This window comes from Kogia breviceps, chromosome 6 (genome assembly GCF_026419965.1).
Source record: "Kogia breviceps isolate mKogBre1 chromosome 6, mKogBre1 haplotype 1, whole genome shotgun sequence".
Taxonomy (NCBI): Eukaryota; Metazoa; Chordata; class Mammalia; order Artiodactyla; family Physeteridae; genus Kogia; species Kogia breviceps.
Genome location: NC_081315.1, coordinates 9525235 through 9540239, shown reverse-complemented (window position 1 = coordinate 9540239; position 15005 = coordinate 9525235). Strand labels below are relative to the sequence as shown.

Here is a 15005-nt window from a genome sequence, read left to right as displayed (position 1 = left end):
TCCCATTTACCATTGCAACAAAAAGAACGAAATACCTAGGATTAAACCTATCTAAGGAGACAAAAGGCCTGTATGCAGAAAACTATAAGACACTGATGAAAGAAATTAATGATTCAAACAGATGGAGACATATACCATGTTCTTGGATTGGAAGAATCAACATGTGAAAATGACTCTACTACCCAAAGCAATCTACAGATTCAATGCAATCCCTATCAAACTACCAATGGTATTTTTCACAGAACTAGAACAAAAAATTTCACAATTTGTATGGAAACACAAAAGACCCTGAATAGCCAAAACAATCTTGAGAAAGAAAAACGGAGCTGGAGGAATCAGGCTCCTGGACTTCTGACTATATTACAAAGCTACAGTAATCAAGACAGTATGGTACTGGTACAAAAAAAAAGAAATATAGATCAATGGAACAAGATAGAAAACCCAGAGATAAACTCACGCACATATGGTCACCATATTCTTGATAAAGGAGGCAAGAATATACAATGGAGAAAAGACAGCTTCTTCAATAAGTGGTGCTGGGAAAACTGGACAGCTGCATGTAAAAGAAGGAAATTACAACACTCCGTAACACCATACACAAAAATAAACTCAAAATGGATTAAAGACCTAAACGTAAGGCCAGACACTATAAAATTCTTAGGGGAAAACATAGGCAGAACACTCTATGACATAAATCACAGCAAGATCCTTTGTGACCCAACTCCTAGAGAAATGAAAATAAAACAAAACCCAAAATGGGACCTAATGAAACTTAAAAGCTTTTGCACAGCAAAGGAAACCATAAACAAGACAAAAAGACAGCCGTCTTAATGGGAGAAAATATTTGCAAATGAAGCAACTGACAAAGGATTAATCTCCAAAATTTACAAGCAGCTCATGCAGCTCAATATCAAAAAAACAACCAAATCCAAAAACGGGCAGAAGATATAAATAGACATTTCTCCAAAGAAGATATACAGATTGCCAACAAACACATGAAAGGATGCTCAACATCACTAATCATTAGAGAAATGCAAATCAAAACTACAATGGGATATCATCTCACACCGGTCAGAATGTCCATCATCAAAAAGTCTAGAAACAATAAATGCTGGAGAGCGTGTGGAGAAGAGGGAACCCTCTTGCTCTGTTGGTGGGAATGTAAATTGATATAACCACTATGGAGAACAGTATGGAGTTTCATTTAAAAACTACAAATAGAACTACCATACGACCCAGCAATCCCACTAATGGGCATATACCCTGAGAAAACCATAATTCAAAAAGAGTCATGTACCACAATGTTCATTGCAGCTCTATTTACAATAGCCAGGACATGGAAGCAATCTAAGTGTCCATCGACAGATGAATGGATAAAGAAGATGTGGCACATATATACAATGGAATATTTACTCAGCCATAAAAGAAACAGAATTGAGTTATTTGTAGTGAGGTAGATGGACCTAGAGTCTGTCATACAGAGTGAAGTAAGTCAGAAAGAGAAAAACAAATACCGTATGCTAACACATATATATGGAATCTCAAAAGAATAAATGGTTCTGAAGAACCTAGGAGCAGGACAGAAATAAAGATGCCGACCTCGAGAATGGACTTGAGGACACAGGGAGCAAGAAGGGTAAGCTAGGACGAAGTGAGAGAGTAGCATTGACATATATACACTAGCAATTGTAAAATAGATAGCTAGTGGGAAGCAGCCGCATAGCACAGGGAGATCAGCTCTGTGCTTTGTGACTACCTAGAGTAGTGGAATAGGGAGGGTGGGAGGGAGGGAGTCGCAAGAGGGAGGAGATATGGGGGTATATGTATATGTATAGCTGATTCACTTTGTTATGCAGCAGAAAGTAACACACCATTGTAAAGCAATTATACTCCAAAAAGATGTTAAAAAATTAAGTTAATCATCAAATTAAAAAAAACAAGTATTCAGCTTACGTTTGCTCTGTTGCAATCCAAGATATATATATATATATATATATACTGCCCTCTAGGGACCCTCTGTAAATGGGATGTTATGAAGTGTGATTTTTATAAGAAATGGATATCAGACAGTTGTAGATTATGCTGTATGAAGGGAGCCTATGTAGGGTAACAGCTTTCCATTTTAATAGTTGAAGGAGAATCCATGTGGTTGAGAAGTCAGATAAGCACATTTCAAGGTTCAGCGCTTGTGGTAAAAATTAAAGAATACAACTAATACTACCATCTAATGGAGGCTGTGGAGATAACGCTGCAAGGATAAGTGTTGACAAAGTCAGAATTTTTGAGTCTTCTCCAGAATGACAAAATATAAACATGGGTTTTGGGGTTCGTGGGTGTGTGTACCCGCACGCACGTATGTGCATGCTGGAGGTGGAGAGACATACTGAGCAAGGAACAATTATGGTGCAAAACAACAGTTCAGTAGTAAAGATATAACTAAAATTTTATGGGATCACAGGAGGAGGAACAAGGAGAGGTTTTTAACGTGGAGGTTGACATTTGAGGTGGGTTTTAACAAAGGAGTTCGAGGTCAGTGAATAATCCACTAAGATAAATCAAGTCCTACAGAAATCTTTTAAAATGTGTCTATCATTGCTATATGTAGACTCTGCCATTTTGTAATGTAACTAATTTACTAATCCTTACAGTGATAAAATCTAATAAAATTATAATGAAGTACAAAGTGCATTTTACTGTTCAGTTTATGTGTATTAAAAAAGTATATATGTATGTAAATCTAGAATTATAAAAATAAACTTTTGTGGCTGGCAGAAAAATGAATCTGTAAAAAGATCAAAATTTATATTTGTCTTTGAGATTTGGTAACAAGAAATGTTCATTTTCAAGTAAAATTTTCTATTCATGTTCTTAGAAAAGAAAAAAATGAAAACTTAAAGCCCATAATTCACTATTTTTAAAGCATCAACATTCTGTAAATGTTTAAAAACATGAGATTTCCAGTACAGCTTTTCACCGGCATTTAAACTGAACTTTGCATTGAGAATAGCTTTTCACCGGCATTTAAACTGAGCTTTGCATTGAGAATAGCCATGACTAGTTAGCAGGCATCATCCATAGCACCTGTTGTGAACTCTTCCTGGTTTTAGACTCTAAGGTCACTTCTGCTTCCCCACATGGCCTAGACTGAGGGGTGAGACTCTGTCCTTACAGACCTCTTCAGCTTCCTTGACCTACATAGTGTTTTCAAAACCCATTTGTTTTGTCCACACGATTACTGTTAAGTCACTGGCCCCTCCCAACTGGTGACACGAAATCTGTGCAATAATCATGTGACTAGCACATAACACTTAACAGCTAACATAGTGCAACTCATCGGATTCCTCAGAAAAGAAGGCAGACGTTACAAAGATATAAGTCAGAATGCAAGACCCAGGCTTTATGAGTATAAATGTTATAAAGCTTAGGTGAAGGGTTGTTTTGTTTCTCTATTGACCTTGAAATTGTTCGCAGTGCAGAATCTCATCTTTTACCTCTTTTTCATAAAACTCTTCATTTAATTGAAACAAACTTTTATTTTTTTATTTTATTTTTTTATTATTATTTTTTGTGTGTGTGGTGCGCGGGCCTCTCACTGTTGTGGCCTCTCCCGTTGCGGAGCACAGGCTCCGGACGCGCAGGCTCAGCGGCCATGGCTCACGGGCCCAGCCGCTCCGCGGCATGTGGGATCTTCCCGGACCGGGGCACGAACCCGTGTCCCCTGCATCGGCAGGCGGATTCTCAACCACTGCGCCACCAGGGAAGCCCTGAAACAAACTTTTAAATTGCAACTTCCTTTATTTGATATTTGTATGGAGGTAATATAGAAAGATTAAATCAACAGTTATATCAGATAGTCTTAGAGAATTTTTGATGTGACATTAAATCTCTTCGAAGTCTAATCCCAAACTGTTTATACCCTCTTAAAATTTTAACTTATTTTTATAAACCTACTGAATCACCATATTATATTTTATTAATGAAAAGAAATTCTAAGTGTGCTCAACAAACCATTTCATTTTCATACTTTATGTCTAGCTCTGTTGTTCCCATTAAAATGGTTGAAAATCAGTCTCATCACTAAAACGCCTGCTGTTTCAACTATCTGATGTTTCATAAAAGGATCAAAGTTCCTTCATAATCTTCCCTTACTCTGTTGTTTATTTCTGATGGTAACGTGTGAGAGCACATATGTGTTCTGTGACCCGGAAGGTGTGATGAAACAAACATGCTGAGTGAGATCAAAGAATTGGCATTGAAATGGAAATAAAGAAATAAATTTCATGCTAAGTTTGATACAACTGCCCCTGTGAGCATTGCTTTCTGTAAACTTTCCTTAATAAAAAGTAAACCAAACTGAAACTGCTTATGGTTCTAAATTTGTGATCATTAAGCTTGAAACACTTCTTAATATCTGCATGATTACAACAGACTATCTTAGTAAAGATTCTATTCATATGTTTGGCTAAGCCACGCTCACTTAGAAATCTCGGTAGCTTTTATTTCTTCTTACTCTTTAGTTATCTACGTGTGCAAATATAGGCCTTTAGAAGTTGATGTCTAGTGGCAATGAAATTATTTTAAGTGGCGATCAGTCCGTCATCCCTTAATCTGTCATTCTTGATTTCTTCCAGTGGCTGAGAAGACCAAAGAGCAAGTGACGAATGTTGGAGAGGCAGTGGTGACAGGGGTGACTGCGGTAGCACAGAAGACGGTGGAAGGAGCAGGTAGCATTGCAGCTGCCACTGGCTTTGGCAAAAAGGATCAGTTGGGCAAGGTATGGCTGTGTACATTTTTTTGTTTTATATGTAAGCTCGTGGATCACAGTGAGTTTTCAGGCAAGGCACTAGGCAGAAGTAGGATGCTTACTTGTGGGAGGGCTGACTGACCTCATAAAAAAGTACTACCTTTATATGTGTATTCTTTTTGGAGGTATTCACCCAGATAAATGCCATGAAAACTGTACAATAATCATGATTGTTTTATTTTCTGGAAAAAAGTTAATGAAATGGACAGTTTAACAAACGCCCAAAAGAACAGTGACATTCAGAAAGAATGGGTGCTTTTATGTTAGCTATGAATCTTGGAATTTCTCTTTGTTGGAGTACAGCAAATGCTTTGTGTGCAATCTCTAAGTGTTCAAAAATGAAGATCTTTTACTTGATTTCTTTATAGTGACATCATCTCTTATTAAAGGCCAGATTTGCTTATTACATAATAGTTCATTGCCAAATATATGTCTGTGGAAACTGAGAGACTTAAACTACATTACCAACCAGAGATCATTGTTTTGGGGTGGTTTTTTAGTTCTCAGAAGAATTCTGACTTTGCCTTTCTTGACAAATATGAGGCTCTAGGAAGATTATTCAAGAGTTATTATGACTTTCATTTTAAACAAGTAAGCAATAGAAAATGAAGTGTCAACTGGAAGATGAAATTTTACAAATTTCCTGACCACAGCAGCAGAATGATTCTTTTTTTTAAAAAAAAATTATTTATTTATTTATTTTGGCTGTGTTGCGTCTTCGTTTCTGTGTGAGGGCTTTCTCTAGTTGTGGCAAGCGGGGCCCACTCTTCATCGCGGTGCGCGGGCCTCTCACTATCGCGGCCTCTCCCGTTGCGGAGCACAGGCTCCGGACGTGGAGGCTCAGTAGTTGTGGCTCACGGGCCTAGTTGCTCCGCGGCATGTGGGATCCTCCTAGACCAGGGCTCAAACCTGTGTCCCCTGCATTGGCAGGCAGATTCTCAACCACTGCGCCAGCAGGGAAGCCCCGAATGATTCTTTTTTTAACTGAAGTGTAGTTGATTTACAGTGCTGTGGCAATCTCTGCTGTACAGCAAAGTGATTCAGTTATATCCATAAATACATTCTTTTTTAATCCTCTTTTCCATTGTGGTTTATCCCAAGAGATTGGATATAGTTCCCTGTGCTATACAGTAGAACCTTGTTGTTTCTCCATTCTTAATGCGATAGTTTTCACTTACCAACCCCAGACTTCTAGTGCATCCCTCCCCACCTCTCCCTTGGCAACCACAAGTCTGTTCTCTATGTCTGTGAGTCTGTTTCTGTTTTGTAGATGGGTTCATTCGTGCCATATTTTAGATTCCACATATAAGTGATATCATATGGTATTTGTCTTTCTCTTTCTGACTTACTTCACTTAGTATGATAATGTCTAGTTACATCCATGTTGCTGCAAATGGCATTATTTCGTTCTTTGTTATGACAGAGTAATATTCCATTGTATATAGGTACCACATCTTCTTTATCCATTCATCTGTTGATGGACATTTAGGTTGTTTCCATGTTTTGGCTATGGTGAAGAGTGCTGTTATGAACATAGGGGTGCATGTAATATTTTTGAATTATAATTTTATCTGGGTATATGCCCAGGAGTGGAATTGCCGGATCATATGGTCATTCTATTTTTAGTTTTCTGAGGAACCTCCACACTGTTTTCCATAGTGGCTGCACCAACTTACATTCCCACCAACAGTGTAGGAGGGTTCCCTTTTCTCCACACCCTCTCCAGCATTTATTATTTGTAGACTTTTTAATGATGGCCATTCTGGCTGTGTGAGGTGATACCTCATTATAGTTTTGATTTGCATTTCCCTACTAATCAGTGATGTAGAGCATCTTTTCATGTGCCTACTGGCCATAGATCTTCTTTGGAGAAATGACTATTAAGGTCTTCTCTCCATTTTTTGAATGGGTTGTTTGTTTTGTTGTTGTTGTTGTTGAGTTGTGTGAGCTCTTTATATATTTTGGAGATTAAACCATTGTCAGTAGCATGATTAGCAGCAGAATGAGTTTTGCTTTTTCCCTGCCATAGTGCCTTCTTGCTTTTCCTTGAACACATCAAGCATACCCTTGCCTTGACTCTTCCCACTGTCTGGAAAGCTCTTCCCCAAGATGATACATTTGTCTCACTCCCTCATCTCCTCAGGTTTTCACTCATCAACACCTTCTCAGTGAGGCCTAGTCTGACCTATTTAAAATTGGAACCATTCTCATCTCTGGTATCTGGTATTCCTAATTTCCCTACTCTTTCTTTTTTTTTTTTTTTTTTGGCCAAAACATTTATCACTTTAAAAAATAATAGCTAACTTATTTTTATGCATATTGCTTATTTTATTTCTCCCGTTCTGAAATGTGAGCACCACGAAAGTAGAAGATATTAGTTTGTTCACTGATATTTCACAAGTGTCTAGAAGAGTGCCCTGACACATAGGAGACAATTAAGGAATATTTATTACATTAAGAAGGAAAAGAAGGAAGGAAATCAGTGATAAGCAGAGTGACTTTATTTCTGTGTCTTTAGTAAATATGTGTGTACTGTAGCAACCATGGCTCTTCAACCATCCAAAAGTTATCATCCAAATGTTTTGGAATAGATATCCTGAAAACTATAAGAAAGTATCTTTATTTGCTGACAGACTACTCTGGATTGTTTCCACTCCATGTAATCCTATGTTAGCAGGCCTATCTTGATGGATCATTAAAACATCAATAAAAAGGAAGGACTGAAAACCTGTGACATATTGAGATTTTATCACGTGTAGTTACATTGTCTGGAACAATTGATGTTACTTCTGGAAAATCTGGACTGGGCTTCCAGTGAAGTTCTTCAGCTAATACTTGAATGTATGGTTGATGATAGTAGTATTTCTTTGTACAGACTATGCTTTTCAAACTATTTTATTACTCATACTAATAATTATACTAATTCCTATTTCCATCTGAAATTATAATTCTATGTATAGCTTTATTCCATTTTCAAAGTTCAGAGGGACCCTCAGATTTTAGCATAAAGGCAGTTAATGTGTTTTGTGTCCCAGATCCTTGCCAACATAATAGAAACTATGGACCCTCTTCCCAGAAAAATGTACACTCACATACATACACCAAAGGGCTTAGTGGGATCATGGAAGTCCATCAACAGACAGAGCCCGTGATTTAGATCAGTTTCCTGATCGTACAAATGAGGAAATTTACAGAGGGGAAGTAAGCGGTCCAGGGTCACGTAGCCAATTGTAATAGACTGGATACCAGCAGTGCTTTTCCATCTATTAATGTCATTTCTCCAACCCCTTCCTCAAAATTTACCTTCCTTTTGGCTTTTCATAAATGAAATTTGGACAACCAGGTTTAACTGGGAAAATTCTTTACTTCAGAATATTAAGAACCCAGGGAAGCATGTGCTGTCTGCATCTCACCCTCATTGAAGGCGTACAATGTGCATTGCAAATAAGGCACAAAACTGTTCCATTTCTTACAAAATTGGGCTTGCTTTTTACCTTTCTAAAAATATTGCTCTTTATTTTAATGTTTTTTAAAGCAGAAATCTAAGTGATGTGACAAAATTAACCATTTGGAGATATTTCTCTTATGGGTACTTGTAGGGTCTTACAAATTTCTAATATGAAAATAAAGCCATAAACCTAGAAATTACAGCATAGTTGTAGCAAAAAAAAATTGAACTGGGAGTTTAAATGGCTGATTCTCATCCCTGCTCTGTCAAGAACAGGCTGAATGACCTTTTGAAGATCTCATAAGACTTTTTCTTGTATAATGAGGGATATACTAGAAAATTGTTAAATCCCAATTTAGCAATAAAGTTCTGAGTTTCTGTAACAATTCAAGGAAGATGCTACTAAACTTTCATTTTGGCCACATCTACGGGATGCCAAAAATTCCCGAATTTAAACAAAATTGTTGAATTTGTTCGTTATGAAATTTGAAATAATTTAATCCTTCAAACTCTTATCAAAGTGATGCTGGTGAATGGAAATAAGCACTTTATTGTTGCTTTAACCACTTGTTAATGACCCCCATTTTGACACTCATTATTCATTGAAGAAATGATGCTTGCTCACTGTGTGCCAGAAACTTTGCTAGATATTGAGGTTAAAATGATAAGAAAACCATACAGTTTTTCTCTTCATTGTGCTTATAGTGTAGTGACAGAAATCAGTAGTAATCATCTAATCACCACACAATAAGCGTGTAGCTATAAACTGTGATAACTGCAATGGAGTGCAGAATGCCAAGAATATCTAACTAGAGACTTGACCCAGCTACTGCGGGGTAAGGGGGAGGGGGAGGGCAATACAAAGGCTTCCTTGGGGAAGCGATGTTTGAACTGAGATCCAAAAAATGACTAGCAATTTTCAGAAGTGAGAGTTAGAGGAAAAGCATTCCAGGTAAAAGCATCAGCAAGAGGAAATCTAATGTGGTAGGAGGGGAGCATGGCAAATCAAAGAGGACAGCTGGGACCAGAGAAAATGAGGATGTAGCCGGGCCACGTCACAGTTGGCCATGATAAAAACATTGTTCGTTGTTCTAAAACTAAAGGAACCTAGTAAAGCATTTTAAACACTTAATCTGGATGTCAGGTTATGAATTTGCCTGTGGAAATGATGTCTCTGCCTGTAGGGTGGGAAACAGATTAAAAAGAGGAAAGAGAGGAAACCAGGGACCAGTTAGTGGGCTATGATAGAAAGAGGAGATGATTGTGAATACCAAGGTGTTGGTGAGGGAAGAGGAAAGAAATGGATTAATTCAAAGACTACACAGGAAGTAATATCAAGGAGATTCAGTGGCGCATTTCACAGGGCTTGGTGGAAGAGGAATGTGATAAGCAGGGCTGCCAGGTGTTAGCTTGTTGAAGTGGATTAGTGGCTGTGCCATTCTCTTGGTCGTTGGTTTCTCCCTTTGAATATCAGGAACACTGCAAAAGGATTGGCTGCATTGGTGTTCAGCCCGCATATGCCCTTTGAGGGTATTTGGCCCATCATTCTTAGATTGATGAGGGGACAAATCTTCTTTCCTTCCTCCCTCCCTCCCTCCCTCCTGCCCTCCCTTCCTCCCTTCGTTTTCTTGTGTTTTTTTTAAACCAAGGGCTCTAGTACTCATTTTTATTTTTCTCTATTTGCTAAATTCATCTCTTCGGGAATGCTTGTTCTGGTGTAGTCATCTCTTTTTGATGAGAGGTATGACCACAGATACCTAAGTGTTTTTGAGAATTTGATCATATGAATGAAGCCACCCTTAGTAATAATTTCTAATTATAAGATACTAGATTAAAGGACAAATAGGATGTCCCGAATTTTAAGAATTTTTTGTAATCAAGTATTATTACCTTCTTTATTTAATACATCAGAATAATACGTCTACTGATCTCTATTTTTACCTATGTACACACAAAAGGTTACCAGCCATACAATTCATTTCCTGAAGCTCATTCACCTGATTAGCACAATAGAAACAAGCTACAAATGCATTGGCAGAGGTATTCAAGTTTTAAGTTCAAACAAACAGTGATGTTATATAAATAAAATTTATGTTTCCCACTTCTATTGAGAACAAATGATCTTCTTGTACCAAGAATATTATAAAGGAAGGGCACTTGAGTAAGAGTTATTATGTAGTGCGTCTGTGTTTACAATATGCAGCGGTTCACTACAGCATTTGCTCCATTCCAACCCCTCAATAGTGCTCTGCATGTGTTTGCTGCTCAAATAAATCCTTACCGAATACATGAGCATCTCTTTAATGCTATCTGGAATGCCCTAGAACAGTTGGATCCTCAGTGTCCCTGAGGTTTATATTTTTGTAATTTTCTGCACATGTAGAGAGTGAAAGCTCTGAATAAGCTATGAAGCCACTGCCTGACAAATAGTACAGCAGTCAACTTCATTATCACATCCCATTTAGGCACCGCCCTATCTACATGGAGATGAATAGGTTTTTTGGAAGAAATAAGCTTGAAATATTTATGGCCTCAGATACTTGAAATATTCAGGTTTCATCTGTTTATTTTTTTCTTCAGAATCATAATAAAGTTCCTAAACAGTGCCATTTTGGAAAAATTATATCATATTATAAACAATTTTTAATATCCCCAGCACAGTTACCCAGAAAATATTGATGTCAAATGTATAGAAGCATGCATAATCTGTAATCCTGCCTTAATTTGTAAGAGGATAGCTCACCAAATGTGTGCTAGGTTACTAAAACAAAGCAGAAATGAAAAATTTCAGATTTGACATTGTGATCTATAACATTTAAGTGTCCTTATTTCCTTTGACTTACCAGAGCTATTGGGTTTAGCTTGATGCAAATTTATTTTTAAACACTTGAGTGTTACAGACTTTCTAATTAAATGATTAATCAGATGATAAATGTTGGCATCAGCTAGCTCATTTGATGCTGATTTCACAAATAAGCCAAAGGTCACAAGTAACCTTTCAGATTTCTTTGAAGAAGCATACACATATCACAGACGTGATTTTAATATTGTTTATAAGAAGGTAATAAGAGATGTCAACATTAGTGAAGTATTTTAATTTACAGTAAACTTTTTCCTTTAATATTTATTAATGATTGATACAATGTATTTTCTCAAATAATTAGAAGTTTGAGTCTTGCCTTGTGCTTGACCTTAGAACATAGCCAACATGACTGTTAGTTGTATTTAAACCTAAACTAAAACTTCTGAGGCACAGTGCTCTGCCTGATTTGTGTTTGTGGTGGAAGCAGTGTATACGGCTAATATCATTGTAATCTTAGATGAAAGCATAATGTGGTAAATAAAGAACAAAACTAATTGACCTAATTGATTTGTTTCAAAATGAATATGATCAGTAATAGTTTGCAATGTGGTATAAAAGTCAATATTCTATACTCGTATGAAAGTCTACTAGTGTTACGTAAACTGTCTCCACTAAGAAACTCGTCTATTATGATGGGATTTCTGTGTATCTAATAATATTTCACTGGGTTCAGGATGGATGAATCATGATTCTTACTGAACCTTAATCTTGTAAGGTTGTAAGTAGGAAAGCACCCTATAATTATATATAAGATTGTAAGGGACATAGGCTTACAGTTAAATTTTCATTAAAATTCAATAGCATTCAGTCATTGAATGGGTACTTTGTATGTGCTGATGCCCAGCTGGGCACCATGGGGAAAAGGCGATAACACGTGGATGGCTCCTGCCTTCAGGAAATGTGCAATCCAGGTGGGCGACCGATGTATTTACCCCCGGGAAGAAGGAGAATCTATGGTCTTTGAGAACATGTATTTGTAACAAGTATATATCCATTATAGGGAAAAAAATGCTTTCTGTTAGAAATGAGAGAGACTTATCCTCTCAGTAAATATTATCTTTAAATTTGTTTCTGTCGGTAGACAGTGAAATTACCCCACACAGAGATAAGAGCTACAATATTTTAGCTGTTTAGACACAGCTAAAATATGAAACACTTTTCCACCTGAATCCTAGGACCAGTGTAAGCATTGTGTAATACAACAATGAACAATAAGTTTAAAAATTGTCATAAAACAATAATGTGTAAGCATTACAACCCTGCAATACATACATGAGTACAGATCCAATTTCAGTCTTCAGAAAACCAATTGTGATGATAGTTTTGTTTGTTAGAGAAATATATTATAAGAAGGGTATGATAGAACTGCTCCAAGGCACACCAACAAATAGCTTTAAATCATATTTGTGCGATTGGTTTATTCCTTCATAAATGCTTAACATGGATTGCAATTTTGCTGAATGCAGTGTGAGAGCAATACCCATACTTTTATGAACTCATTGTCATTGCGCTTGTGGCTAACGTGTATTGCTACCGTCCCTTCACATGCAAAGATGACATGATATTTTTGATAGTGTTTCATTAATCAGATACTATTATGTGTCAGATGATTTCAAATTTAGGTGTTTTTTTAAAAGCTCTATTACCTTCTGAGCCATATTTCCACCTTGTAATTCAATGAAAAACAACATTAGTAACAATAATTTTAAGTGGCAGGAATAAAGAAATAAGGTGTGTTTATTTATTATGATACACAGTAATCTTATTCCACACTTCAGTGATGATCAACTTGTGTGTTCCTAAAAAGCAAGAATAATTTGATTTTTTTGTCCCTTGAAAGAAAGGCTTTTAGTTTTCTCATTTTCAGGGAGCTGTTTGATGGTGGTGTTTGCTTTATCAAGAGACAATAGAAAAAGAGGTCCTAGGTTCTCAAAATATTCAAAATATACACAAATCTAGAACAAAATGTTTACTTGAATTTTAGAGGAACAGAAATAAGATAAATGAGATGCCGATTGTGCATGCGAATACGTAATTATGGGAACTAGAGTTGTGCGATTCATCTTATCAATCTAATTGTTCTTCTATGAGGGGAAAATGAGTAGTTTGTCAACTCAAATATGAGGTAAGTCTTTTATAAAAAAACTTTACCAAACATTTGTATATATTACAATTTAAATATTCCTCTTTACCAGGTAATTCTGGTATCACTAAACAGATGTATTAAGAAAAGTATTATTTAATTCTTATTAAAGCTATAGTGTACATTAATACGAAGAACACTGAGACAGAAATTATGTTTGTTGAGTAAATAAACAATCGAATGAACAAAAAAAATAGAAAGAATATATATTTTATCTTCCTGATTAGAGGTGGAAGCTATCTTATTTTTCTTGTGTGTTCTTCACAACTACATAGTATGATGAATGTATTTGGAACTCAAATCATAAGAATGAATTCAGTTGCAGCTTTGGGGATTGTGAAGAATAATGTGAATTTATAATTTAAGAAAATCACATAGAATTTAACTGTCTGTGCTTACAAGGGGATGATGTAAGTCTGAGAAGCCATATTAGCAAATCATCTCCAATTAACACATATACACATTTCATCCTATTTGATTGTTGGGGATCCTCAAAAAAGCAGAAAATTGCCCTTTCATTATACACTGTACTATTTCTTGCCACATGGGTTCTCTGGTACATACAGCTTTGCCTTGAGGCCCCAGTTTTTACTCAGTGGATTGTGTATTATATACTATCTGTAGCAGAAATGGAGGAGGCACATGCTTCCTACTTATGTCCCTGAATTTGGGGCTTAATATAATCATCACACAAAGCATATAATGTCATTAAAAATACTTCACCTTTAATCTCTAACATTGCAACATATGTAAAATAGGCACCTTTAAAAATAATAATCTCCACTAAATACTAATAACTGCTTATAGTAGCAATCCTTCTTCCATGGTATTCTTCCTGCAAAGGGAAGCAAACATTTGCGTTTGACGCAGATCACAAGTGTTCTGAGTAAAGCTGCTCTCTATCTGTTGTTTCATCCACCATGATAGCCAGCTGGCCTCTATCTTTGTACTTAGTTCCTGGTTTACCCACACCATTGGATTTGGTCAGCTATAGGAGAAGCATGGCTTAGTGCAGAGAGCATGTGCTTTAAATCAGGGAACATGGAGTCAGTCTTGTCTCTTCGGATGATGCCATTTTACCCCTCTAAGCATGGATTTTCTCCTCTGTGAAATAACAGTGTTGGATTAAATGAGTTCAAAATGTTTTGAGTCTGTGTTTAATGTCTTGAATTTTAGGCCAGTTTGTTCAATTTTGCATTGACAGACTTCTGGCAACTCATTTAACCTTTCTAAATCAAAACTACTCATCTGTAACTGGCCAGTCACTGCACAGAGTCAGAGTGTGAAAGAGATGAGGTATGGCAGACAAAAGATAAACAACCAACTGCAATGCATTGTAGTTATAACATTTTGCTAAGAGGAGCCTACATTTTCTCTAAGTTGTGTTAGATATTGATTATAGAAGGTCTCTTCTATATTTGTTTATATTTTGATGATATTTAACAAGTAAATTGTAAACACAAAAAAGGGAAAAACCATTCACTGAACAGTCTACTAAATAAAATAGTCATACTACTATTATTTTGTGTTCGATTTCCCCAGTACGGTTCCACTGATTATTGCATACATGTTACAATTAGAAAGAAACAATTATAGGGCTTCCCTGGTGGCGCAGTGGTTGAGAGTCCGCCTGCCGATGCAGGGGACACGGGTTCGTGCCCCGGTCCGGGAAGATACCACATGCCACGGAGCGACTAGGCCCGTGAGCCATGGCCGCTGAGCCTGCGCATCCGGAGCCTGTGCTCCG

The 15005-nt window shown here is 36.8% G+C and overlaps 1 protein-coding gene across 6 annotated transcripts in view; it reads left to right on the top strand.

The window, feature by feature from the left end:
• Positions 1-15005, top strand: part of SNCA (synuclein alpha) — a 135668-nt gene that overhangs the window by 18593 nt on the left and 102070 nt on the right. For all 6 annotated transcript variants that reach the window (XM_059067358.2, XM_067035504.1, XM_067035506.1 and 3 more), the window contains exon 4: positions 4632-4774. In XM_059067358.2, the coding sequence (XP_058923341.1) occupies positions 4632-4774 (143 nt within the window). The remainder of the gene's footprint in view (positions 1-4631; positions 4775-15005) is intronic.